Source organism: Caloenas nicobarica, chromosome 33, assembly GCF_036013445.1.
Source record: "Caloenas nicobarica isolate bCalNic1 chromosome 33, bCalNic1.hap1, whole genome shotgun sequence".
NCBI classification, from domain to species: domain Eukaryota; kingdom Metazoa; phylum Chordata; class Aves; order Columbiformes; family Columbidae; genus Caloenas; species Caloenas nicobarica.
In genome coordinates, this window is record NC_088277.1 from 2,941,346 (window position 1) to 2,966,181 (window position 24,836).

Below are 24,836 nucleotides of genomic sequence, written 5' to 3' on the forward strand. Positions count from 1 at the left end.
AAAGTCTTTGCTCATGGGAGGAAGACTGCCAGCAAGACCTTAACACTAGATATGAGGAGAACAGGCTTCAGGTGGCTCAGAGAACTACTTAGTAAGATGCCCTGGGAAGACGCTTTTAAAGGCATTGGCGTCCATCAGTGTTGGTCATCTTTTAAACACCACCTACTAAAAGCACAGGACCAAGCAATTCCAAAATGCTGAAAATCTAGCAGGCGAGGCAAAAAGCCAGCTTGGTTCAGCAGGGATCTTCTTGAAATACAGCAAAAAAGAAAATTCCATCGTCCCTGGAAGCAGGTCAGGCAACATGGGAGGACTACAGAGATGCTGCTCGCCATTGTAGGGAGGAAATCAGCGCTGCCAAAGCTCAATTAGAATTGAGGCTGGCCAGTAATGGGAAGGACAATAAAAAAGGATTTTTAAATATATTAATGGCAAAAGGCGAACGAGAAATAACATTGGCCCATTACTTCATGACCATGGTCACCTTATTAACACGGACACAGACAAAGCCGAGAGCTTTAATGCTTGCTTTGCCTCGGTCTTCAACAGCAAAGATGGCCTCGGGGGCTTCCATAGCCCTGGGCTAGAGAACCATGGCTGCGTGAACAATAAACTCCCAATCAATCCGGGACTTGTATGGGATGTGCTCCTCCAGTAGATCCCTACAAGTTGATGGGGCCTGATGGGGTTCATCCAAGGGTGCTTAAAGAGCTGGCTCGTGTCATAGGGAGACCTCTGCCTGTGATTTTTCATCGCTCCTGGGAATCTGGAGAGGTCCCGGAAGGCTGGAAGCTGCAAACGTTGTCCCAGTCTACAAGAAAGGCAAGAGGGGTGACCCTGGCAACTACAGGCCCGTCAGCCTCACTTCTGTGCCTGGCAAAACCATGGAGAAGATTATTCTGGGAGTTATTGAAAAACATCTGAACGACAACACAGTCATTGGTCCCAGCCAGCACAGGTTCATGAGGGGAAAGTCCTGCTTGACCAACTTAATTTCTTTCTACCCCAGGGTTACCCACCTAGCTGATCAAGAGAAGCACATTGGCGTGAGCTTTTTGGATTTCAGTAAAGCTTTTGATAGTATCTCTCACAGTATCCTCCTGGACAAGATGTCCCGCACACGGCTGGATAAACACACAATACAGTGGGTGAGCAATTGGCCGACAGGCCGTGCTCCAAGGGTTCTAGTTAAATGGGGTCACGTCTGGCTGGCGACCAGTCACCAGCGGGTTCCACAGGGATCCATCTTAGGGCCAGGACTCTTTAATGTCTTTATTAATGAGTTGGACTCTGGACTTGGGGGAATAATAAGTAAGTTCACCGATGACACAAAATTGGGAGGAGCTGTTGACACTCTGGAGGGCAGAGAGGCCCTGCAGAGGCATCTGGACAAATCGGAGAATTGGGCAATCACCAACCACATGAAATTTAACAAGGGCAAGTGCCGGATTTTGCACCGGGGACAAGGTCTGTCTTTGTCGTGAGGTGATCCTGCCTCCTCTCTGGCCGCCATTCTGAGCCCTGAGGTGATCTTGGTGCCCCTGCTGCCACCATTTTCTGTTTTGAGGTGATCTTGGTGCCCCTGCTGCCACCATTTTCTGTTTTGAGGTGATCCTGTGTGGCAGATGCACTCGACCCCCGCAGCCAAACCAGCAGCAGTTTGGTTCGGGCTCCAGAGGAGGGAAAGGCCTGGGCTGCAGCCGGGCCAAGAACTCCTTTGAGGACACCCACAAGGAAGCAGAACGGCGCACTGAACACCGATGAGTTGTGGGTGCAGGGAGTCTCGTCCGTACTTTTCCTACTCTAAGCAATTTGACTACAAGTCAACCACTTTATTCTATAAAAAGCACAGCCTGGGTGCGCCTACTTTGAGCACTCTCTGCTAAACAAGTGGGCTGTATGGCAATGGTTCTATTACTCACAGATCAGTGGAGGAGCCCAATTTAAGTTTCGTATTAATCGTTTAGCTTAAGTAAACGCACAATAAATGTAATGAATCATTTAGAAGTATAAGGTTGTAGGATTTTTAATATACTCCTTTCTTTGCGTTCCTTAGTAAGCTGCATTTGCTAAAATCTTAAGCAGTAGAGTTCTGCTGATATTTCCCAAAAGCAACTACAAACTACACTGAACACTTGCAAGATAAGGTCTAGTTTGCACTTTGCTGGGAAGAACAGCACTGACTGAGGAAATATAACGGTTCCAAGGCTGACACGGAGACGTTACAGACATCTGCAAAACGGGGCCTGTTTTGCACTTCGCTGGGGAGAAAGGATTTATTCAGACCAAAGAGTACCTGCAAGGCTACGGACCATAAACAATGTCTACAGCTAAACAAAACAAAGGCCCCTCTGAGATCAGTGAAAAAGATCCAATGAGAAGCAAGAAGACCCCAGAGTGAAATATCGATATTGGAATGAATGATGGTATGAACGGTCTCTAAAATATAGAAGTCTGTGATAGCTTTTTATATTCAGGTTGGTCCTCGGCACAGGTACCCATCTTGAGCCAGCCCTCCTGCTATTCTACTCCATCTTTTTTTTTTAAATTTTTTAAAAATTTTTTTCCTGAAAATTTTATTTCCTCGAAGTCTGCTCTGCATATGGTTATCAGGCCTAGCCTGAAAGTTTGTCTCTGGAGCTCTAAAATATAGACTGTGGAGCGAATGTTTATCAGGGAAGGAAGATGCCTGAACGTTTGCTTCGTGAACGGGTACAGGCTCCAGGAGAGAAGGTCAGCAGCATCCGGCTTGGTACATTCCCCCATGCAGTAAATAATAGAGTGATCCGGCCAACAAACTGTTCTAAGTTGCACTTCTCCTTGAGAAATCTGAACATTGCTCTGCAAGAAGCAGAACCCTAAATTACTCCCTGGCAACATCCTGCCAGTCCTGGTGCCGCCATTTTGAGCCCTGAGGTGACCTTGGTGCCCCTGGGGCCGCCATATTGTGTGCTGAGGTGATCCTGAGCCCGCGACAGCGAAACCCTGGCCGTATATACAGACTGGGCAATGAGATCCTTGAGAGCAGTTCCGCGGAGACAGATCTCCAGGTTCTGTTCCACGGCAAGTTGAACACGAGCCAACAGTGTCCCTGGCAGGCAAGAGGCCAACGTGTCCTGGGTGCATCCGGCACAGCATTGCGAGCTGGGCAGGGAGGGGATTGTCCCGCTCTGCTCTGCACTGGTGCGGCCTCACGTGAGGCACTGGGGGCAGTTCTGGGTGCCAGAGGACAAAAAGGATCTAAAGCTACTGGAGAATGTCCAGAGGAGGCCACAAAGTTGGTGAAGGGTTTGGAGGGGAAGCCGTATGAGGAGCGATTAAATCAGTGGGTTTGTTCAGCTTGGAGGAGACTGAGGCCTCATGGCGGCTACAGCTTCCTCACAAGGGGAGGAGGGGAGGCAGGTGCTGAGCTCTTCTCTCTGGCCACCAACGGTAGAACCCGAGAGAATGCAGGAACATGTGCCAGGGGAAGTTCAGCTTGGACATTAGGAAAAGGTTCTTCACGCAGAGGGGGGTGCAGCACTGGAACAGGCTCCCCAGGGAGGTGTCACAGCCCCAGGCCTGGCAGGATTCAAGAAGCGACTGCGCAGCGCCCTCAGACACACGGTGTTGATACAGGCCGCGGAGCAAAGGCAGCGCCCGAGGGCAGCCGGGAGGGGCCGGCGCGGAGCGGAGCGCTGCGGCTGGAGTGCGCGGGTGGCCTGCTGGCTGCTCCTCGTCCCCTCGTGTCCCACAGGAGCACTTGCAGGTGACCAGCGGGGAGGCTGGGGTGTGATGGGGGGTGCGGGGCAGGGAGGGAGGGGAACACACACGCAGGTGAACTTGCCCCGTCAATATGTGTCCACGGCGGAGGGACTGGGCCTCTGGAGATCCCCCGGGCTGTTGGCTGCGCTGCACAGGGAACCCTGATGTGGGTGTGCAGGCGCAGCAAGATGGCTTTGGGGAAGGGGGTGGGAGGAGTGACCGTCACTCGTGTGGCTGGGGCCACTGTGTGGGACAGGAACTCAGGCGTGGGCTGCGGGGGGAACACTGGGCGCTGTGACGTTGGGCCCTGGCCGGTGTCACCATGGGGGTTCTCCTCCAGCCCCTGGCCTTCCTGGAGCCGTTCCTGTTCCCTCTCCTCTTCCAGGCAGAGCTCTTTGAGGGAAAGGCAGAGGGAGGCACAGCAGCGTCCTGGGAAGAAGCAGCAGGAGCTGCAGGAAAGCATGGAGCAGCTCGGCATGGAGGTCAGTGTCCCCTCCTCTTCCCGTGTTCCCCCGGCTGTGGTGGCCGGGGCTGTGTCAGGGCCTCTGTGCCTCTGTGCGACTCCTCTTCCCTGAACCGTGCTGTTGTGCGCTGCTTAGAACACAACTGCCAGGAGCTTCAGCAGCTGGAGGGGCATCAATGGACGCCAGGTGACCGGTTGGAGGGAGGCGACTGTTGCTTTCCTTCTAAGACGCTCTGCCTGTGCACCCGTACTTAGAGAGGACAGGTTCAGGGGAAGACGGGGAGCCACAACAACCACCCTCGCTTCCCATGGTATTCGCATCATGGGGAGCTACCTCACTCATGCCTCTGCGCGTAGTATTTTGGGAAGGCAGTGAGGGCCTGGTTATAAATCTCTTCAGCATGAGAGAAGAGGAGTTTCCTTTGAATCAAAGAAGGGCTGAGACTGCCATCTTGGGTGGTACGAAAAAGTTATTAAGGACATCCATGTTCAGCAGGACCACGATGAGGACGGCGATCTGCAGGATGGCGAGGAACACAAGAAGTCTCCTGGGGGACAGGAGAGAGAGGTCAGGCAGAGCAGAGGGGCAAATTGGTCTCAAATCTTCCAACCACCCTCTCTGAACGGCACCATGGGACCTTGCACCGTGCTGGGCACAACGCTCCCTGCTCAGGACTGGGGTTCGGGGCATGGGCATCTCTCTCGGTTCTACTGTACGTCTGTCCGCTGGGCCCCAAAATCCCCCCTATGTGTCCCCCACGCTAGGGAGACAAAAACACAGAAACCTTTCACCCCAGACTAGTCCAGAGATACCTAATGCCCTTGGACCCAAGGCACGGGCATCCCACTGCCTAGAGAAGAGTCCTGGCACCCCGAGCCCCTCAAGCAACCCACCTCAGCCAAGAAGTTCTCCGGTGCCACCTCGATGCCAGCTGCTCCTCCTACAGGCCAAGGCTCAGCAGGGACATGTGTTGGGCTGTGCCAGGTGGGCTAGGTTTGGGGGCTCAGACCCCCTCCCTCATCCCCGCTGACACCCGCACCCCCATTCAATGTTCCCCGGACACCGTGCAGACCCTTCCCTGCCCATGGCCCGCAGCCGGGCTGTCTGTCCTACCAGCCGCACGGCCACCATCTCCTGTAGCAGCGCCTCGTCTGGGTCGTTTCCCTGCGCCATCTTCCCTCTGCTACGGACACCACGGGGTTCTGGGCTGTGAGAAGAGACCTCGGCCGGTGTGACGACCTCCTGCTCGGCCAACAGGGAGCCAGGGTGCTGCCCAGCCTCCGCTTGGGGGTCATGTAGGAGAGCTTGGGAGCTACTCAGAGTTGTGCAGAGCTGCTTTTTGAGCAACTCCTGAGTTGCTAAGAAGTGGTTTGAGCCACTTAGGAGAAGACAAGGGCTCTCCAGAGCAGGCTGGAGGAGCATCCGGCAGCCAGAAAGCTGTCTGCAAGCAGCAGAGGTTTGCCCCAAGCTGCTCAGCACACCCCACCCCACTGCCCCCAGGTTGACTCAGGGCTTCATGGCCACTCACAGAGCTGTTGGCTGTTGGACACATTCCGATCTCCCCTGGAGGTGCTGGAGCTTCCTCAGCAGCAGCTGTAGAAGCAAAAGGCCCTGTCAATCATCCATGTCCCCACAAATGTGTTGGGTCCCTGTCCCTCCTGTCCCCAGTACCTCCTTGACCTCAACCTGCTCCTGGACAGCTTCTCTCAGCTCTGACCACAGGCCTCCTCTGCAATGAAGCGGGACACATTGCGGGGAGCCATGGTGGGAACAGGTCCCGCCAGTCAGTCCCAGGGCACTGGCAGGTGAGCCAGGGCCAGGGCGGCCGGCACCCGGGTGTCCTGGGGCCAGCACCATTGCTCCACAGCTCTGGCCACCAGCCATGGATTTCTGGTGAGCACTCTCCAAACTCCTGCCCAGCACCACGTCCAGTAGAAGCCTTGTTTATAATCATCAGGGCACCTGTGTCACAGGCCCAGGGGAAAAAAGGGGAACACTGGGAAGAACTGTGGAGCCAAAGCGAGCTGGAGGGAGGACTGAGGAGCTCTGAAGTGCCAAGGAGAGCTGTGGGGATGAGTGGGGAGCCCTGTGGAGCTGAGGCAAAGCCTGGGGAGGCCTGAGGGTCCAAGGTGAGGACTGGGCAGCCATAGTGAGCACTGGGGACCTGAAACAAGCCCAGAGGAGGACTGGGGAGCCGAGGCGAACCGTGAGGGAGACTGCAGAGCCCTGGGGAGGTCCTGAGCCAGGACCAGGGCAGCCGGCAGCCTGGTGAGCTGATGCGAGTCCTGGGGAAGACTGGTGAGGTCCAGGGAGCTGAGGTGAGGCCTCGGCAGAACTGGGGAGCTCAGCGCGATGAGCAAAGATCTGCAAACGACTGGGGTGCTCTGGGAAGGAACGTGAGGACTGGGAGCCTTGTGGAACTGAGGAGAGCCCAGGGGATCCAAGGGAAGTCCTGGGGAGGACTGGGATACCCTGGGGAGCCCAGTCAAAATCCATGGGAGGGCTGGGGAACCTTGGGGAGCCAAGGTGAGTCCTGATGAAGAACGAGGCGCCCTGGGGAGACATACTCCTGTACCTTCTTGACCTCAACCTGCTCCTGAACAGCTTCTCTCAGCTCTGACCACTGCCTCCTCTGCATAGCAAGCGGGACACATTTTGGGGAGCCATGGTGGGAACAGGCCCCTCCAGTCAGTCCCAGGGCACTGGGAGGTGAGCCAGGGCCAGGGCAGCCGGCATTCTTGGGAGCTGATGCGAGTCCTGGAAAAGACTGGTGAGGTCCAGAGAGCTGAGGTGAGGCCTCGGCAGAACAGGGGAGCTGAGTGAGATATGCAAGAGATCTGCAAATGACTGGGGAGCCCAGATGAGCCCTAGAGTAGATTGGGGAGAAGTGGGAACCAAGGCGAGGACTGGGGAGCCCTGAGGATCTGAGGCGATGCCTTGGGAGTACGGGGGATCCCTGGGGTGTGGAGGAGAGCCCTAGGGAGGAGTGGGGAGCCCTGAGGAGCAGAGGCAGACCCTGGAGAGGACTTGAGAGCCTTGGGGAACCGAGCTGAGCCCTGGGGTTACCATGGAAGTCTTGGTGTACCCTGGGGAGCAGAGGGAAAATCCATGGGAGGGCTGGGGAACCTTGGGGAGCCAAGGTGAGTCCTGGTGAAGAATGAGGAGCCCTGGGGAGACGTACCCCTGTACCTTCTTGACCTCAACCTGCTCCTGAACAGCTTCTCTCAGCTGTGACCACTGCCTCCTCTGCATAGCAAGCGGGACACATTGCCTTGGGGAACTGAGCTGAGCCCTGGGGATCCCATGGAACTCCTGGGGTACCCTGAGGAGTAGAGGGAAAATCCTTGGGAAGGCTGGGGAACCTCGGGGAGCCAAGGTGAGTCCTGGTGAAGAATGGGGAGCCCTGGGGGAACGAAGCGGGGCCTGAGCTGCACTGGGGAGCCGAAGTGTTTCCTGGGCGACTTTGGGGCACAGAGTGAGCCCTGGGGACTGGGCAAACCTGGGGTGTCCTGGGGAGCCAAGGAGATACTTTGGGAGTCTTGGGCAGTCCAAAGGAGACAAAGCGAGCCCTGGGAAGCCCTTTGGGGTGGGGGAGCCCACTCTGTTGAAGGAGCCAGGGTGTGGGTCAGGGTGTGAGGGGTGGCAGCAGCAGCCCAGGAAGGGGAAGGGCTAAAGTGGGGGGCGGTGCAGACGGGCTGGGAGAGCCATGGAGAGTGGGGGCTGCAGGCACTGAGTGATGGGGCCCATTGGGTGCCAGCGGTACACAGTGCTGCCCCACCACCCCAGGGAGGGCTCCCCATTGTCCCTGGGGGTTCCAGCCCCCCGGGCATGTCCCCCACTGCCTCCTGTTACCCCAGTAGTGTCCTCCCTTGTCACTAAGGGGGGGTCCCCAGGAAGGGCATCACCCATCACCCTCAGGGGTGCACTCCAATCACCAACAGGGGTGTCTCCACCAGTGCCAGGTAGGGGGTGCCCCTCATCATGCCAGGGTGGTGCCCACATCACCCCAAGGGTCTCCTCCCCATGGAGGTGTCCCCACACCCTCCCCCACACTGCACCAAGACCCCCCACCAAATTTCCATCACTTTATTTTGCAAAAACAGAAAAATCCCGTGTCCCCGACCCTGGGGTGAGGGGGGTGTGGGTGGCCTGTAAACGTGACGAGGGGACAGCTTGGACCCTGGTGGAAACGCAAAGGAAAAATAACAGGTGAAAAGTGCTGCACTGGGGGGGCCCTGTGTAGTGTAACAAGCCCCCTCCCCCAGAGGGCTGTGCACCCCCAAAATGGGGCGAGAATTTGGAGCGGGCAGGGAGTCTCCTCTGTCTGTAACAGACATTTTGGGGTTGGCAGTTACGTCGCAGGGGCAGTCGGGGTGTGACACCCCCCAAAGCTGCTGGAGGGGGTGTTGGGGGCAGGGAGGGGCACAGGGCAGGGCCCCCCCTCCCCAGCATTGAGATCACTGTGACTATGGCTTGGAACCTCCCCTCCCAGCAAGAGAGGGGGGCTGGGGGGAGGAGGGTGTCGCCTCATGTCCCCCCATCTTTTGTCTCTATAGTGTTCTGTGCAGTGGGGCAGGGAGTCAGCAGTGGGGGAGGAGGATTTTGGGGTGTCCCTGCACACCAACGGCATCAGAAAGCAAAACCTGCAAGCAGCGACAAACCTCCTTCCCCCTTTATAAAGTTAACCGGGAAATAAATTTCCCCCCCCGGCATGGAGGGGGGGTCGCACCTTTGCCCCAGCAGTGTCTGGTGGGGGGGGAATGGGCCCCCTAAATCCACCCAGTTTCCAATAAATAAAGTCCTGGACACCAGGATACCCCCCGGCTCAGCAAGGAGGGGGGAATCCACTTCGGGAGGCCACCCTAGGGGCCTCAGGGATTAATGGGGGGGGCAATATTTGTCCTTGTTGCAAGGAGCCTTGTAACTAGCAATAAATGGCTTCAGCTGGACTCACATTGGATCGTGTGGATTCCGTGGTTTTCGTACTCGCAATATGGGACGGAGGGGGCTGTTTTGGGAGCCCCACAGGCTTCCTCCCCAGCCCTTTGTCATTGCTCCCTGGGGCAGGGTGGGACACGAGACTTGTACGGGATGTGCTCCTCCAGTAGATCCCTACAAGTTGATGGGGCCTAATGCATTGGATCACAGGCATGGGCATCCCACTGCCTAGGGAGGAGTCCTGGCACCCTGAGCCCCTCAAGCAACCCACCCCAGCCAAGAAGTGCTCTGGTGTCACCTCGATGCCAGCTGCTCCTCCTACAGGCCAAGGCAGAGCAGGGACATGTGTTGGGTTGTGCCAGGTAGACGAAGTTTGGGGGCTCAGACCCCCTCCCTCATCCCCGCTGACACCCGTGTCCCCATTCAATGTTCCCTGGGCACCATGCAGACCCTTCCCTGCCCAAGGCCCGCAGCCGGGCTGTCTGTCCTACCAGCCGCACGGCCACCATCTCCTCTAGCAGCGCTTCGTCTGGGTCATTTCCCTGCGCCATCTTCCCTCTGCTACGGACACCAGGGGTTCTGGGCTGTGAGAAGAGACCTCGGCCGGTGTGACGACCCCCTGCTTGGCCAACAGGGAGCCAGAGTGCTGCCCAGCCTCTGCTGGGGCTGGCACCAGGCACCCCCGGCATCCCAGCACTGCACATACCCACCCCACCAGTCCTGCCCCTGGCTTGGGGGGCATGTAGGAGAGACTGGGAGCTGCTCAGAGTTGTGCAGAGCTGCTTCTTGAGCAACTCCTGAGTTGCTGAGAGGTGTTTTGAGCCACGCAGGAGAAGACAAAGGCTCTCCAGAGCAGGCTGGAGGAGCGGCCAGCAGCCAGAAAGCTGTCTGCAAGTAGCAGAGGTTTGCCCCAAACTGCTCAGCACACCCCACCCCACTGCCCCCACCCATCCCCACTGCCCCCAGATTCACTCAGGGCTCCATGGCCACTCACAGATCTGTTGGCTGTTGGACACATTCCCATCTCTCCTGGAGGTGCTGGAGCTTCTTTGTCAGCAGCTGCACAAGCAAAATGCCCTGTGAAGAGTCCGTGCCCGCACAAACGTGTGGATCATGTGGAGTCCGTGGTTTTCATACTCGCAATACGGGAAGGAGGGGGCTGTTTTGGGAGCCCCACAGGCTTCCTCCCCGGCCCTTTGTCATTGCTCCCTGGGGCAGGGTGGGACACGAGACTTGTACGGGATGTGCTCCTCCAGTTGATCCCTACTAGTTGATGGGGCCTAATGCATTGGACCACAGGCACGGGCATCCCACTGCCTAGGGAGGAGTCTTGGCACCCCGAGCCCCTCAAGCAACCCACCTCAGCCAAGAAGTGCTCCGGTGCCACCTCCAAGGGTTCTAGTTAAATGGGGTCACGTCTGGCTGGCGACCACTCACCAGCGGGTTCCACAGGGATCCATCTTAGGGCCAGGACTCTTTAATATCTTTATTAATGAGTTGAACTCATGACTTGAGGAAATAGTAAGTAAGTTCGTCGATGACACAAAATTGGGAGGAGCTGTTGACACTCTGGAGGGCAGAGAGGCCCTGCAGAGGCATCTGGACAAATCGGAGAATTGGGCAATCACCAACCACATGAAATTTAACAAGGGCAAGTGCCGGATTTTGCACCGGGGACAAGGTCTGTCTTTGTCGTGAGGTGATCCTGCCTCCTCTCTGGCCGCCATTCTGAGTCCTGAGGTCACCCCCTGGGGCCCCCATTTTCTGTTTTGAGGTGATCCTGTGTGGCAGATGCACTCGACCCCCGCAGCCAAACCAGCAGCAGTTTGGTTCGGGCTCCAGAGGAGGGAAAGGCCGGAGCCACCCCGTGGCCAAAGGCATTGTGCATTGCTCCAGGGTGGAGACCCTGGCATGACAGATGAAGGATAGAAAAGGTGAGAGGAGAAGGGAAGAGTGAGAGTAGTGGATTTCACACATTGTTTATGTAGTCTTCATCTAGTCTAGCGGAGATATGAGCTGCACAGTCACGCATTCCACAATAGCAATGTCAAGCATCAAAACCAAGAAACAACAAATTAACATCGTAGTAATATCTAAAAGCCATTTTCACCAATCTGTGAGTCCCAATGATTCCAGAAGAGAGCTGAACCAAGGCCCAGGCCTCAAGCTGTGAAACACAGTGAATGACAGACAATCACTCCAGGGGTCCAATTCAATTATGAATTTTACTAAAAATACGTGTTGGAATACTGGTTACAGTGACTAGTGGCTTGGCAAAAGTATTTTATGATATCACAGAAGTTATCAACACATTAACAGCAAAAGTCCTTCTACAAGCAATGTATTGGCAACCATTAGTAGCTATAATACAAAACTTAACAAGAATCCAAGAGCAGAGCTTAAGATGATGTTACTCTTATATGTTCAAAAGGAAAAGAGAGAAAGAGAGTGATAGAGAGGGAAGGACAGCTAAGGTATAAGGAGAGACAAAGAAATAGGGATATAGAAAAAAGGAGAGAAGGAGAGAGCAGAGAGGAAAGAAGAAAGGAAAGGGTGAGGGATCCAGCCACTCTTACGACTCCGCAACGTGGTGTATGATGATGTGTGTCCTCCGGTGTCCCACGGCGAGGATGCTGGGGTTTGTAGTTCAGGAGCGCAGCGTCCTCCGTGTAAGGAACATTTAAGGAAGAACTGTTGTTTTTACGTAACTGAGGACCTGGCACCTGACCCCGGCACAGGGGGAAGGACCAAGAGACATTGGACTATGAATTCTGGATGTAAAACACAGTCTCTTCCCAGAATACATACTGATACCTGTATTTACAAGTTAATTTAGGGGGAAGGGTAGCCAAAGTGCCAGGAATCCATATTGATAAGGGGAAGGGTATTGTATGCTTCGGGGTAGTCTGTAAACCCTGAAGTACCCAACCAATGGGGAACAGGGGAGGGAAATTGCAGCCGGGAGTTTGGGGGGATATAAGCAGGGGCTTTTTGCCCTGTTAGGTGTGCCTACCTTTAGGTAGAACACCCGGTCTTGCAAAATCGTTACTAAAATACGCTTTGCTGAGAGATCCTGCTTGGGCCTCTTATATCTGCAAAATAACTGTTTCCTACAGGTCTGGGGGCTCGCCCGGGATTCGATGTCGTCATCTCGGGGGTCCCTATCGCCGAAGGACGGGAAGGCGCGCCCCGTTGATTTCAACGGTCCTGTGGATCATCGGCAGGGACTCCAGGAGAGACCGACAGAAATCCTGAGGCTGTATTGAAAAAGGCAGATCTCTGCAAACCATAGGGGAAAGGGTAAAGAAAAAGCGGTAGGCACAATACGAGCGACCAGGCAACTCTGTGCACGGACCAAGGTAAGCAAACAGACTGTTAAGTACTACCTTGGTGGTCGGGGGCATTCTGAGAGGAGGGATGAGGCGGAAGGAGAAGCCTTGGGACTCAGAATGGGAAATGTAAAGGAAAAATTCTAGGCCTAAGAAGGATAAATAGAAATTGATAAAGTATTGTGCTCTTGTCTGGACAAAAGAGCCCTTAATAGAGCAGAAGGTATTCCGGCCAAAATACGGATCCGGTTGACGATTGAATATGCCAAGATCTAAATTGGTAAAATTAAAAAAACTGTAGGGGGTTTAAATCTTCCTCCATACCAGGGTGGGTTCAAGTCCCTCCCTTGCTGCAGCATGTTTTTGAGTGCAAAGTGTGTGGCCTGATCAGTGTAAAGTGCACATAAAAGGAGCTTCAAGTCTCTCATGAGAATGGGAAAATATCCTTTAGACAGAAACCGTTGACCAAGTCTGAGACTAGGATTGGGCCCAGCCGCAGCTAAACTCCTCTCTGAAGGAGTTTAGAAAGCAAGGGGGTCCTTTCTGAACCTCGTGACTCAACGGGAGGGTCTTCCTGACTTTTTTAGTGATGGGGAAATAAAACTGGGCATAGAAAGGGGACGCTCTTGGCTGAGGTATTGCAAAATTGGGAAAATATTTATGGTACAGTAAGTCTGTCAAGAAAAGCACGCAATGACCTTATACTGAGAAGACTGGTGAATTGTAACTAAAAATCACCTAGAAAACAGATGTCCTGGACAAACGAATTACTGGTTATGTATAGGATGGTTTGGCATATGACCACCATAAAGAGGATGGTCAAAAACAAGTATAAAAACGTAGAGAAAGAATTTTAGCTCCAGTTGTGAGTAATTTAACTAAGGCGCTTGCAGAACTGGTCTCTGCAACACCCTACGCTCTGCTCTCTGTATCACCTCTTGATTGCCTCCCCAGCTGTCTTTGTTGTCCTTACTGCTTTTGCTGGGCTTTACCCTGGGATTGCTAAAGTTATTTTGCAGAGCAGCCAGCAGCAGATGTGTGTGTGTGTGTGTGTGTAGGGGAAGAAGTGTGAGGGAGGGGGGAATGTGCGTGTGAATACCCTCCAGTGCATGGATGCACCTATCACCCCTGGGACCCTGGAGATTTGATTATGTGAGGAAACCAAAGAAAGTTAAGGGAAGATGGGGATCGATGTGCATCATTATTTTCTCTTTTTTTTTCTTGGGATATAATCCATCCTGAGCTGATGTTAAGCTGTTATTGAGAGAGTTGGTCTGTCCAGAAAGATCATTTAAAAGAATGTGGGGTTAACCCTACAGACAGGGGGAAACTGGACTGCCTGGCCCCAAGGTGATTCTAATTGAGGTTATAATAATCAAACAAATGGAGATAACTGCCAAACAGTGGTTAAAAATCTGAGCTTTTGAGGAGATAAGAGTAAACTGAACTGAAGTGCAGGAATGTAGACAGAAGCCAGCACCCACTGGGGAAGATTTTGATAGGCTTTGTAGCAAGTGTGTTTGTGGATCTATGGAAGTATTTCAAAGAGCATGTGCCAGGTTGGCAGGAAGAATTTGCAAAAATTCTGAGTGTGGTCATGTTTGCGTATGATGGTCGGGAAGAGAAGCAAAAAGTTGAAGGAGACTGATTTGTTAGCAGCAGCTTTAGCTAGGAATTTGCAAGTGAAAGATAAAGACTGGAAGGGGAAAAAAACTGCGGAGGAGTTAGATCGAAGTCAGTGATAAAAGTGAGAGAATGAGAGAAAATGGAATGCTATTATTGTGGAAATCCGGGATATTTACCCCTAGGGCAGCAACCATTCGAAATGACTAAAAGAAGAAAACTCAATACACTTTGGAAAATCAGAGGAGCTGGAAATGGTTTTGGTGGTGGTTTTTTTTATGTGGGGAAACTTGTTTAAATCGCAAAAGGGCATATAATTGGTAAAGCAGGAGGTCGTGCCCTTGGACCACAGGTACGGCCATCCCACTGCCTAGGGAAGAGTCCTGGCATCCCCAGCCCCTCGAGCAACCCACCTCAGCCAAGAAGTGCTCCGGTGCCACCTCGATGCCAGCTGCTCCTCCTACAGGCCAAGGCACAGCAGGGACATGTGTTGGGCTGTGCCAGGTGGGCGAGGTTTGGGGGCTCAGACCCCCTCCCTCATCCCCGCTGACATCTGCACCTCCTTTCTGTGTGCCCCGGGGCCCTATTAAAGGCGGCAGATCCCTGCAAACCATAGGGGTAAGGATACAGGAAAAAGTGGTAGGCACAATACAGGCGACCAGGTTGTGGTTTAGTCTGGACAAAGGAGCCCATAGTAGGGCAGAAGGTATTCTGGCCAAAATACGGATCCAATGACGATTGGCTATGCCAAGATCTAAATTTGTGTGTAATGCTTTTCTGGCGTTTCTTCTGTTTCTTGACAAGTCAATGAAGAGGGGATATTTGCTGTCCCGTCTCACTCAGTGGATAAGGGCAAGCTTAACTTTTTCACGCTGTCTGCCGTAACCAGCAGTAACGGCAATTACTCGAGAGGTTCAAGCAAATCACAAATTTACAGCCAATAGTGGCTGGTCAAAACTTGTAACTATACCCTCAAACTTAACAGAATTTCAGCGACAAAACTCATAATCTTATTACCCTTACGTGGGCAGAATGAAGATAGAAACACAGGGAGGAAGAGAAAGAGAGAAGAGAAGGTATCCCCACCCTGAGATCCAGCAACAGTCTCTGCTGTCCTCCGGAGCTGGGTGTGCACCGGCGGCCCGAGTGCACAGTCTGAAATATTTTAGTTCCTTTGCATGTCAGATACGGGAGGGTGGTGGTTTTCTTCTTGTCTCCTCCCTCCACTTGCTTCTCATGGTAATTAGGGTACTCGTGCATTTGTTCCCAAAATGAGTCCGTGGTCCTCTGGGAGTCTCTGGTGGTCGCAATTCCCCGTAGCCGTCGTGACCGCAGTAGTACCCCACTTTTGCACAAGCATGGTTAGTGCCTTTATGTCCAAGATGTTGCCTTTGTTTTGCAAAGAAGTTGGCCCCAAGGAAAAGGCACCCTTCTGCCTCTGCAGCACTTACCTCTTCCTGCCTGCCAGAGTTGTAAAGCAAGTCATTTGAGGCAAAACAGAGGACACATACTCTGTCTCTCAGTTTGCTACCTGTCTGCGGGTGGTCATTATGACTCCCCGTGTTCTCGTGAACCTGTACTGGGCACACAGAGGTGCACAGGCAGAGCCGTCCAGGGGAGAGCACAGGCAGCAGGGAAAGCAGCAGCCACCTCCCTCTGACCCGTCAGCTGACGTGAGTTGACAAGGTCACACACGTGTCCTGCAATCACCGATTTCTTTATTCTCTTTCTAGTTTCATTTCAAAAAAATGGGACCTCGCTGGGCAGCTCCCAAGGGCAGCCGCCAGCTTGGGTCGTAGGACAAAGTTATTAAGGACATTCGTGTTCAGCAGGACCACGATGAGGACGGCGATCTGCAGGAAGGCGAGGAACACAAGAAGTCTCCTGAGGGACAGGAGAGAGAGGTCAGGCAGAGCAGAGGGGCAAATTGGTCTCAGCTCTTCCAACCACCTTCCTTGAATGGCACCATGGGACCTTGCACCGTGCTGGGCACAACGCTCCCTGCTCAGGAGTGAGGTTCAGGGCACGGGGATCTCTCTCAGTTCTACTGTACGTCTGTCCCCTGGGCCCCAAAATCCCCTCTAGGAGCCCCCCAAGCTAGGGAGAAATAAACACTGAAACCTTTCACCCCAGACTAGTCCACAGGTGCCTAATGCCCCTGGACCACAGGCACGGGCATCCCACTGTGAAGGGAAGAGTTCTGGCACCCCGAGCCCCTCGAGCAACCCACCTCAGCCAAGAAGTGCTCCAGTGCCACCTCGATGCCAGCTGCTCCTCCTACAGGCCAAGGCACAGCAGGGACATGTGTTGGGCTGTGCCAGGGGGACGAGGTTTGGGAGTTCAGACCCCCTCCCTCATCCCCGCTGACACCCGTGTCCCCATTCAATGTTCCCTGGGCACCATGGAGACCCTTCCCTGCCCAAGGCCCGCAGCCGGGCTGTCTGTCCTACCAGCCGCACGGCCACCATCTCCTGTAGCAGCGCCTCGTCTGGGTCGTTTCCCTGCGCCATCTTCCCTCTGCTACGGACACTGAGGGATTCTGGGCTGTGACAAGACACATCGGATGGCGTGACAACCCCCTGCTTGGCCAACAGGGAGCCAGGGTGCTGCCCAGCCTCTGCTGGGGCTGGCACCAGGCTCCCCCGGCATCCCAGCACTGCACAGACCCACCCCACCCGTCCTGCCCCTGGCTTGGGGGGCATGTAGGAGAGCTTGGGAGCTGCTCAGAGTTGTGCAGAGCTGCTTCTTGAGCAGCTCCTGAGTTGCTGAGAGGTGTTTTGAGCCACTTAGGAGAAGAAAAGGGCTCTCCAGGGCAGGCTGGAGGAGCATCCAGCAGCCAGAAAGCTGTCTGCAAGCAGCAGAGGTTTGCCCCAAGCTGCTCAGCACACCCCACCCCACTGCCCCCAGATTCACTCAGGGCTCCATGGCCACTCACAGAGCTGTTGGCTGTTGGACACGTTCCCATCTCTCCTGGAGGTGCTGGAGCTTCCTCAGCAGCAGCTGTAGAAGCAAAAGGCCCTGTCAATCATCCATGTCCCGACAAACATGTTGGGTCCCCGTCCTTCCTGTCCACAGTACCTTCTTGACCTCAACCTGCTCCTGTACAGCTTCTCTCAGCTCTGACCACTGCCTCCTCTGCAATGAAGTGGGACACATTGCGGGGAGCCATGGTGGGAACAGGTCCCGCCAGTCAGTCCCAGGGCACTGGGAGGTGAGCCAGGGCCAGGGCGGCCGGCACCCGGGTGTCCTGGGGCCAGCACCATTGCTCCACAGCTCTGGCCACCAGCCATGGATTTCTGGTGAGTACTCCCCAAACTCCTGCCCAGCACCACGTCCAGGAGCAGCCTGCTTTATAATCCCAGGGCACCTGTGTCACAGGCCCAGGGGCAAAAAGGGAAACCATGGGAAGAACTGGGGAGCCAAAGCGAGCTGGAGGGAGGACTGAGGAGCTCTGAAGTGCCAAGGAGAGCTGTGGGGAGGAGTGGGGAGCCCTGTGGAGCTGAGGCAAAGCCTGGGGAGGCCTGAGGGTCCAAGGTGAGGACTGGGCAGCCATAGCGAGCCCTGGGGCGCTGAAACAAGCCTAGAGGAGGACTGGGGAGCCGAGGTGAACCCTGAGGGAGACTGCAGAGCCCTGGGGAGGTCCTGAGCCAGGACCAGGGCAGCCGGCAGCCTGGTGAGCTGATGCGAGTCCTGGGAAAGACTGGTGAGGTCCAGGGAGCTGAGGCGAGGCCTCGGCAGAACTGGGGAGCTCAGCGAGATGAGCAAAGATTTGCAAAGGAGTAGGGTGCTCTGGGAAGGAACATGAGGACTGGGAGCCTTGGGGAACTGAGCTGAGCCCTGAGGATACCGTGGAAGTCTTGGTGTACCCTGGGGAGCAGAGGGAAATTCCTTGGGAAGGCTGGGGAACCTCGGGGAGCCAAGGTGAGTCCTGGTGAAGAATGGGGTGGCATGGGGGGTAAAGCGAGGCCTGAGCTGCACTGGGGAGCTGAGGTGTTTCCTGGGCGGCTTTAGGGCACGAGGTGAGCCCTGGGGACTGGGCAAACCTGGGGTGTCCTGGGGAGCCAAGGAGATACTTTGGGAGTCTTGGGCAGTCCAAGGGAGATGAAGCGAGCCTTGGGAAGCCCTTTGGGGTGGGGGAGCCACACCCCAACTCCCACCCACCCTGTTGAAGGAGCCAGGGTGTGGGTCTGGGTGTGAGGGGTGGCAGCAGCAGCCCAGGAAGGGGAAGGGCTAAAGTGGGGGGCGGTGCAGACGGGCTGGGAGAGCCATGGAGAGTGGGGGCTGCAGGCACTGAGTGATGGGGCCCATTGGGTGCCAGCGGTACACAGTGCTGCCCCACCACCCCAGGGAGGGCTCCCCATTGTCCCTGGGGGTTCCAGCCCCCCGGGGCATGTCCCCCACTGCTTCCTGTTACCCCAGCAGTGTCCCCCCTTGTCACTAAGTGGGGGTCCCCAGGAAGGGCATCACCCATCACCCTCAGGGGTGCACTCCAATCACCAACAGGGGTGTCTCCACCAGTGCCAGGTAGGGGGTGCCCCTCATCATGCCAGGGTGGTGCCCACATCACCCCAAGGGTCTCCTCCCCATGGAGGTGTCCCCACACCCTCCCCCACACTGCACCAAGATCCGCTTATCGATCTCTTTAAAATATGGGGGTTTGGCTCCTTGGCTAATCTTCCCCCTGGATTAACTTTTTGAAATACAGAAATCACTGTGCATTCTGGGATTACTTTGAAGAGACTTTGATTTACAGTAAGGATTCATAGTCTGATGTCTCGTGGTCATTCCCCCCAGCTGGGGCCAGGGGCCAGGTCCCCAGTTTTGTAAAAACAACCTTTATTTGTTAAAAGTTCCTTACACCCCGCAAGCTTCCCCCTCTCCCTGCCTCGACCCTCCCCGCAGCAGCCCCCTACACCGCTGCCCACTGTGACACCCAACCGCTCCCCGGGAGCACCCCCCAGGCCACGGGGACCCAGAGGGGACACTCACTGCAGACAGGAAATGGAGCCGCGTCTCCTCACCAGCATGTCCCTCTCCTGCACGTCAACACAGAGCAAGGACACTTGTCAAGCAGTGCCACACAGTCGGGACAGCTGGAGTTGCACAGTGCCCCCGGCCTCTGCCTTGCACACGAGTATGGGCCACGCGTGGCTGTGAACTCCATGGAGCCCTCTCCCCAGGGGGACCCTCGCTGGCCGGGGCAGGGGCTGGCACAGGCTCTCCCCCTCAGCAGCTCTGCTTCCACCGCCTTCGGCAGCGCAGTCCCCGCTGCCTCTGCCCGCTCTGACCACTGCCGCCTCTGCAAAGCAAGCGGGACACATTGCAGGGAGCCACACTGGGAAAAGGCCTCCCCTCTCTGCTGTCCTCCGCTGGGCTGGCGGGTGTGCACCAGTGTTTTCACTGGGAAGTCTTTAACATCTTGGCTCATTGGCATGTGAGACAGGAGAGGGTCGTGGCTTTCTTCTTGTCTCCTCCCTCTGCTCGCTTCTCACCGTAATTGGGATACTTGTGCATTTGTTCCAGAAATGAGGCAGAGTCAGGTGGTTGTAAGCCCCCCTACCCATTGGGACTGCAGTAGGACCCCGCTTTTGCACAAGCATGGTTAATGCCTTTATTTCAAGGATGTTGCCTTTGTTTAGCAAAGAAAGAGCTGGCCCCAGGGAAAAGGTACCGTTCTACCTCTGCAGCACTTATCCCTGTCGAGAGCCTCTGGGGAAGGATTAAGGGTCAGACAAATAAAGCGGATGTTGTTGTGGGTGTCCACTATAGGCCACCGAGCCAGGAGGAGGACACTGATGAATTATTCTTTAAGGAACTAAGTGAAGCCACCAAATCATCTGCCCTCGTCCTTATGGGGACTTCAAATTGTGAGATGTCAACTGGGAATATCACACAGCCGGCACCAACAGGTCCAGAAGATTCCTGAAGCATCTGGACGATAACTGCTTGCTGCGGGTACTGAGGGAAATGACCAGGAAAGGTGCCTTCTGAGACCTGATTCTCACTAACAGAGAGGGTCTCGTGGGAGAAGTGGCGACTGGTGGCTCCCTTGGCCACAGCGACCATGAAGCAGTCAGGTGTAAAGTCTTTGCTCATGGGAGGAAGACTGCCAGCAAGACCTTAACACTAGATATGAGGAGAACAGGCTTCAGGTGGCTCAGTGAACTACTTAGTAAGATGCCCTGGGAAGACGCTTTTAAAGGCATTGGCGTCCATCAGTGTTGGTCATCTTTTAAACACCACCTACTAAAAGCACAGGACCAAGCAATTCCAAAATGCTGAAAATCTAGCAGGCGAGGCAAAAAGCCAGCTTGGTTCAGCAGGGATCTTCTTGAAATACAGCAAAAAAGAAAATTCCATGGTCCCTGGAAGCAGGTCAGGCAACATGGGAGGACTACAGAGATGCTGCTCGCCATTGTAGGGAGGAAATCAGCGCTGCCAAAGCTCAATTAGAATTGAGGCTGGCCAGTAATGTGAAGGACAATAAAAAAGGATTTTTAAATATATTAATGGCAAAAGGCGAACGAGAAATAACATTGGCCCATTACTTCATGACCACGGTCACCTTATTAACACGGACACAGACAAAGCCGAGAGCTTTAATGCTTGCTTTGCCTCGGTCTTCAACAGCGAAGATGGCCTCGGGGGCTTCCATAGCCCTGGGCTAGAGAACCATGGCTGCGTGAACAATAAACTCCCAATCAATCCGGGACTTGTACGGGATGTGCTCCTCCAGTAGATCCCTTCAAGCTGATGGGGCCTGATGGGGTTCATCCAAGGGTGCTTAAAGAGCTGGCTCGTGTCATAGGGAGACCTCTGCCTGTGATTTTTCATCGCTCCTGGGAATCTGGAGAGGTCCCGGAAGGCTGGAAGCTGCAAACGTTGTCCCAGTCTACAAGAAAGGCAAGAGGGGTGACCCTGGCAACTACAGGCCCGTCAGCCTCACTTCTGTGCCTGGCAAAACCATGGAGAAGATTATTCTGGGAGTTATTGAAAAACATCTGAACGACAACACAGTCATTGGTCCCAGCCAGCACAGGTTCATGAGGGGAAAGTCCTGCTTGACCAACTTAATTTCTTTCTACCCCAGGGTTACCCACCTAGCTGATCAAGAGAAGCACATTGACGTGATCTTTTTGGATTTCAGTAAAGCTTTTGATAGTATCTCTCACAGTATCCTCCTGGACAAGATGTCCCGCACACGGCTGGATAAACACACAATACAGTGGGTGAGCAATTGGCCGACAGGCCGTGCTCCAAGGGTTCTAGTTAAATGGGGTCACGTCTGGCTGGCGACCAGTCACCAGCGGGTTCCACAGGGATCCATCTTAGGGCCAGGACTCTTTAATGTCTTTATTAATGAGTTGGACTCTGGACTTGGGGGAATAATAAGTAAGTTCACCGATGACACAAAATTGGGAGGAGCTGTTGACACTCTGGAGGGCAGAGAGGCCCTGCAGAGGCATCTGGACAAATCGGAGAATTGGGCAATCACCAACGACATGAAATTTAACAAGGGCAAGTGCCGGATTTTGCACCGGGGACAAGGTCTGTCTTTGTCGTGAGGTGATCCTGCCTCCTCTCTGGCCGCCATTCTGAGCCCTGAGGTGATCTTGGTGCCCCTGCTGCCACCATTTTCTGTTTTGAGGTGATCTTGGTGCCCCTGCTGCCACCATTTTCTGTTTTGAGGTGATCCTGTGTGGCAGATGCACTCGATCCCCGCAGCCAAACCAGCAGCAGTTTGGTTCGGGCTCCAGAGGAGGGAAAGGCCTGGGCTGCAGCCGGGCCAAGAACTCCTTTGCGGACACCCACAAGGAAGCAGAACGGCGCACTGAACACCGATGAGTTGTGGGTGCAGGGAGTCTCGTCCGTACTTTTCCTACTCTAAGCAATTTGACTACAAGTCAACCACTTTATTCTATAAAAAGCACAGCCTGGGTGCGCCTACTTTGAGCACTCTCTGCTAAACAAGTGGGCGGGGTGGCAATGGTTCTATTACTCACAGATCAGTGGAGGAGCCCAATTTAAGTTTCGTATTAATCGTTTAGCTTAAGTAAACGCACAATAAATGTAATGAATCATTTAGAAGTATAAGGTTGTAGGATTTTTAATATACTCCTTTCTTCGCGTTCCTTAGTAAGCTGCATTTGCTAAAATCTTAAGCAGTAGAGTTCTGCTGATATTTCCCAAAAGCAACTACAAACTACACTGAACACTTGCAAGATAAGGTCTAGTTTGCACTTTGCTGGGAAGAACAGCACTGACTGAGGAAATATAACGGTTCCAAGGCTGACACGGAGACGTTACAGACATCTGCAAAACGGGGCCTGTTTTGCACTTCGCTGGGGAGAAAGGATTTATTCAGACCAAAGAGTACCTGCAAGGCTACGGACCATAAACAATGTCTACAGCTAAACAAAACAAAGGCCCCTCTGAGATCAGTGAAAAAGATCCAATGAGAAGCAAGAAGACCCCAGAGTGAAATATTGATATTGGAATGAATCATGGTATGAACGGTCTCTAAAATATAGAAGTCTGTGATAGTTTTTTATACTCAGGTTGGTCCTCGGCACAGGTACCCATCTTGAGCCAGCCCTCCTGCTATTCTACTCCATCTTTTTTTTTTAAATTTTTTAAAAATTTTTTTCCTGAAAATTTTATTTCCTCGAAGTCTGCTCTGCATATGGTTATCAGGCCTAGCCTGAAAGTTTGTCTCTGGAGCTCTAAAATATAGACTGTGGAGCGAATGTTTATCAGGGAAGGAAGATGCCTGAACGTTTGCTTCGTGAACGGGTACAGGCTCCAGGAGAGAAGGTCAGCAGCATCCGGCTTGGTACACTCCCCCATGCAGTAAATAATAGAGTGATCCGGCCAACAAACTGTTCTAAGTTGCACTTCTCCTTGAGAAATCTGAACATTGCTCTGCAAGAAGCAGAACCCTAAATTACTCCCTGGCAACATCCTGCCAGTCCTGGTGCCGCCATTTTGAGCCCTGAGGTGACCTTGGTGCCCCTGGGGCCGCCATATTGTGTGCTGAGGTGATCCTGAGCCCGCGACAGCGAAACCCTGGCCGTATATACAGACTGGGCAACGAGATCCTTGAGAGCAGTTCCGCGGAGACAGATCTCCAGGTTCTGTTCCACGGCAAGTTGAACACGAGCCAACAGTGTCCCTGGCAGGCAAGAGGCCAACGTGTCCTGGGTGCATCCGGCACAGCATTGCGAGCCGGGCAGGGAGGGGATTGTCCCGCTCTGCTCTGCACTGGTGCGGCCTCACGTGAGGCACTGGGGGCAGTTCTGGGTGCCAGAGGACAAAAAGGATCTAAAGCTACTGGAGAGTGCCCAGAGGAGGCCACAGAGTTGGTGAAGGGTTTGGAGGGGAAGCCGTATGAGGAGCGATTAAATCAGTGGGTTTGTTCAGCTTGGAGGAGACTGAGGCCTCATGGCGGCTACAGCTTCCTCACAAGGGGAGGAGGGGAGGCAGGCGCTGAGCTCTTCTCTCTGGCCACCAACGGTAGAACCCGAGAGAATGCAGGAACATGTGCCAGGGGAAGTTCAGCTTGGACATTAGGAAAAGGTTCTTCACGCAGAGGGGGGTGCAGCACTGGAACAGGCTCCCCAGGGAGGTGTCACGGCCCCAGGCCTGGCAGGATTCAAGAAGCGACTGCGCAGCGCCCTCAGACACACGGTGTTGATACAGGCCGCGGAGCAAAGGCAGCGCCCGAGGGCAGCCGGGAGGGGCCGGCGCGGAGCGGAGCGCTGCGGCTGGAGTGCGCGGGTGGCCTGCTGGCTGCTCCTCGTCCCCTCGTGTCCCACAGGAGCACTTGCAGGTGACCAGCGGGGAGGCTGGGGTGTGATGGGGGGTGCGGGGCAGGGAGGGAGGGGAACACACACGCAGGTGAACTTGCCCCGTCAGTATGTGTCCACGGCGGAGGGACTGGGCCTCTGGAGATCCCCCGGGCTGTTGGCTGCGCTGCACAGGGAACCCTGATGTGGGTGTGCAGGCGCAGCAAGATGGCTTTGGGGAAGGGGGTGGGAGGAGTGACCGTCACTCGTGTGGCTGGGGCCACTGTGTGGGACAGGAACTCAGGCGTGGGCTGCGGGGGGAACACTGGGCGCTGTGACGTTGGGCCCTGGCCGGTGTCACCATGGGGGTTCTCCTCCAGCCCCTGGCCCTCCTGGAGCCGTTCCTGTTCCCTCTCCTCTTCCAGGCAGAGCTCTTTGAGGGAAAGGCAGAGGGAGGCACAGCAGTGTCCTGGGAAGAAGCAGCAGGAGCTGCAGGAAAGCATGGAGCAGCTCGGCATGGAGGTCAGTGTCCCCTCCTCTTCCCGTGTTCCCCCGGCTGTGGTGGCCGGGGCTGTGTCAGGGCCTCTGTGCCTCTGTGCGACTCCTCTTCCCTGAACCGTCTGTTGTGCGCTGCTTAGAACACAACTGCCAGGAGCTTCAGCAGCTGGAGGGGCACCAATGAACGCCAGGTGACCGGTTGGAGGGAGGTGGCTGTTGCTTTCCTTCTAAGACGCTCTGCCTGTGCACCCGTACTTAGAGAGGACAGGTTCAGGGGAAGACGGGGAGCCACAACAACCACGCTCGCTTCCCATGGTATTCGCATCACGTAGAGCTACCTCACTCATGCCTCTGCGCGTAGTATTTTGGGAAGGCAGTGAGGGCCTGGATATAAATCTCTTCAGCATGAGAGCAGAGGAGTTTCCTTTGAATCAAAGAAGGGCTGAGACTGCCAG

At 54.6% G+C, this 24,836-nt stretch overlaps 1 protein-coding gene across 1 annotated transcript; it reads left to right on the forward strand.

Annotated features, from left to right (window-relative positions):
- Positions 1-21,600: 21,600 nt before the first annotated feature.
- Positions 21,601-24,498, forward strand: LOC136000397 (uncharacterized). The gene is made up of 3 exons (XM_065654177.1): positions 21,601-21,646; positions 23,096-23,927; positions 24,309-24,498. The coding sequence occupies exons 1-3, from the start codon at positions 21,601-21,603 to the stop codon at positions 24,496-24,498; spliced, it is 1,068 nt and encodes a 355-aa protein (XP_065510249.1).
- Positions 24,499-24,836: the final 338 nt, after the last annotated feature.

Bases quoted from the DNA above. Each gene is read 5' to 3' on its own strand.
- LOC136000397 (XM_065654177.1), top strand. From the start codon at position 21,601: ATGAAATTTAACAAGGGCAAGTGCCGGATTTTGCACCGGGGACAAG. The intron at 21,647-23,095 runs GTCTGTCTTTGT...TTGAGCCCTGAG, and splicing joins GATTTTGCACCGGGGACAAG to GTGACCTTGGTGCCCCTGGG. The intron at 23,928-24,308 runs GTGACCAGCGGG...CTCCTCTTCCAG, and splicing joins TCCCACAGGAGCACTTGCAG to GCAGAGCTCTTTGAGGGAAA.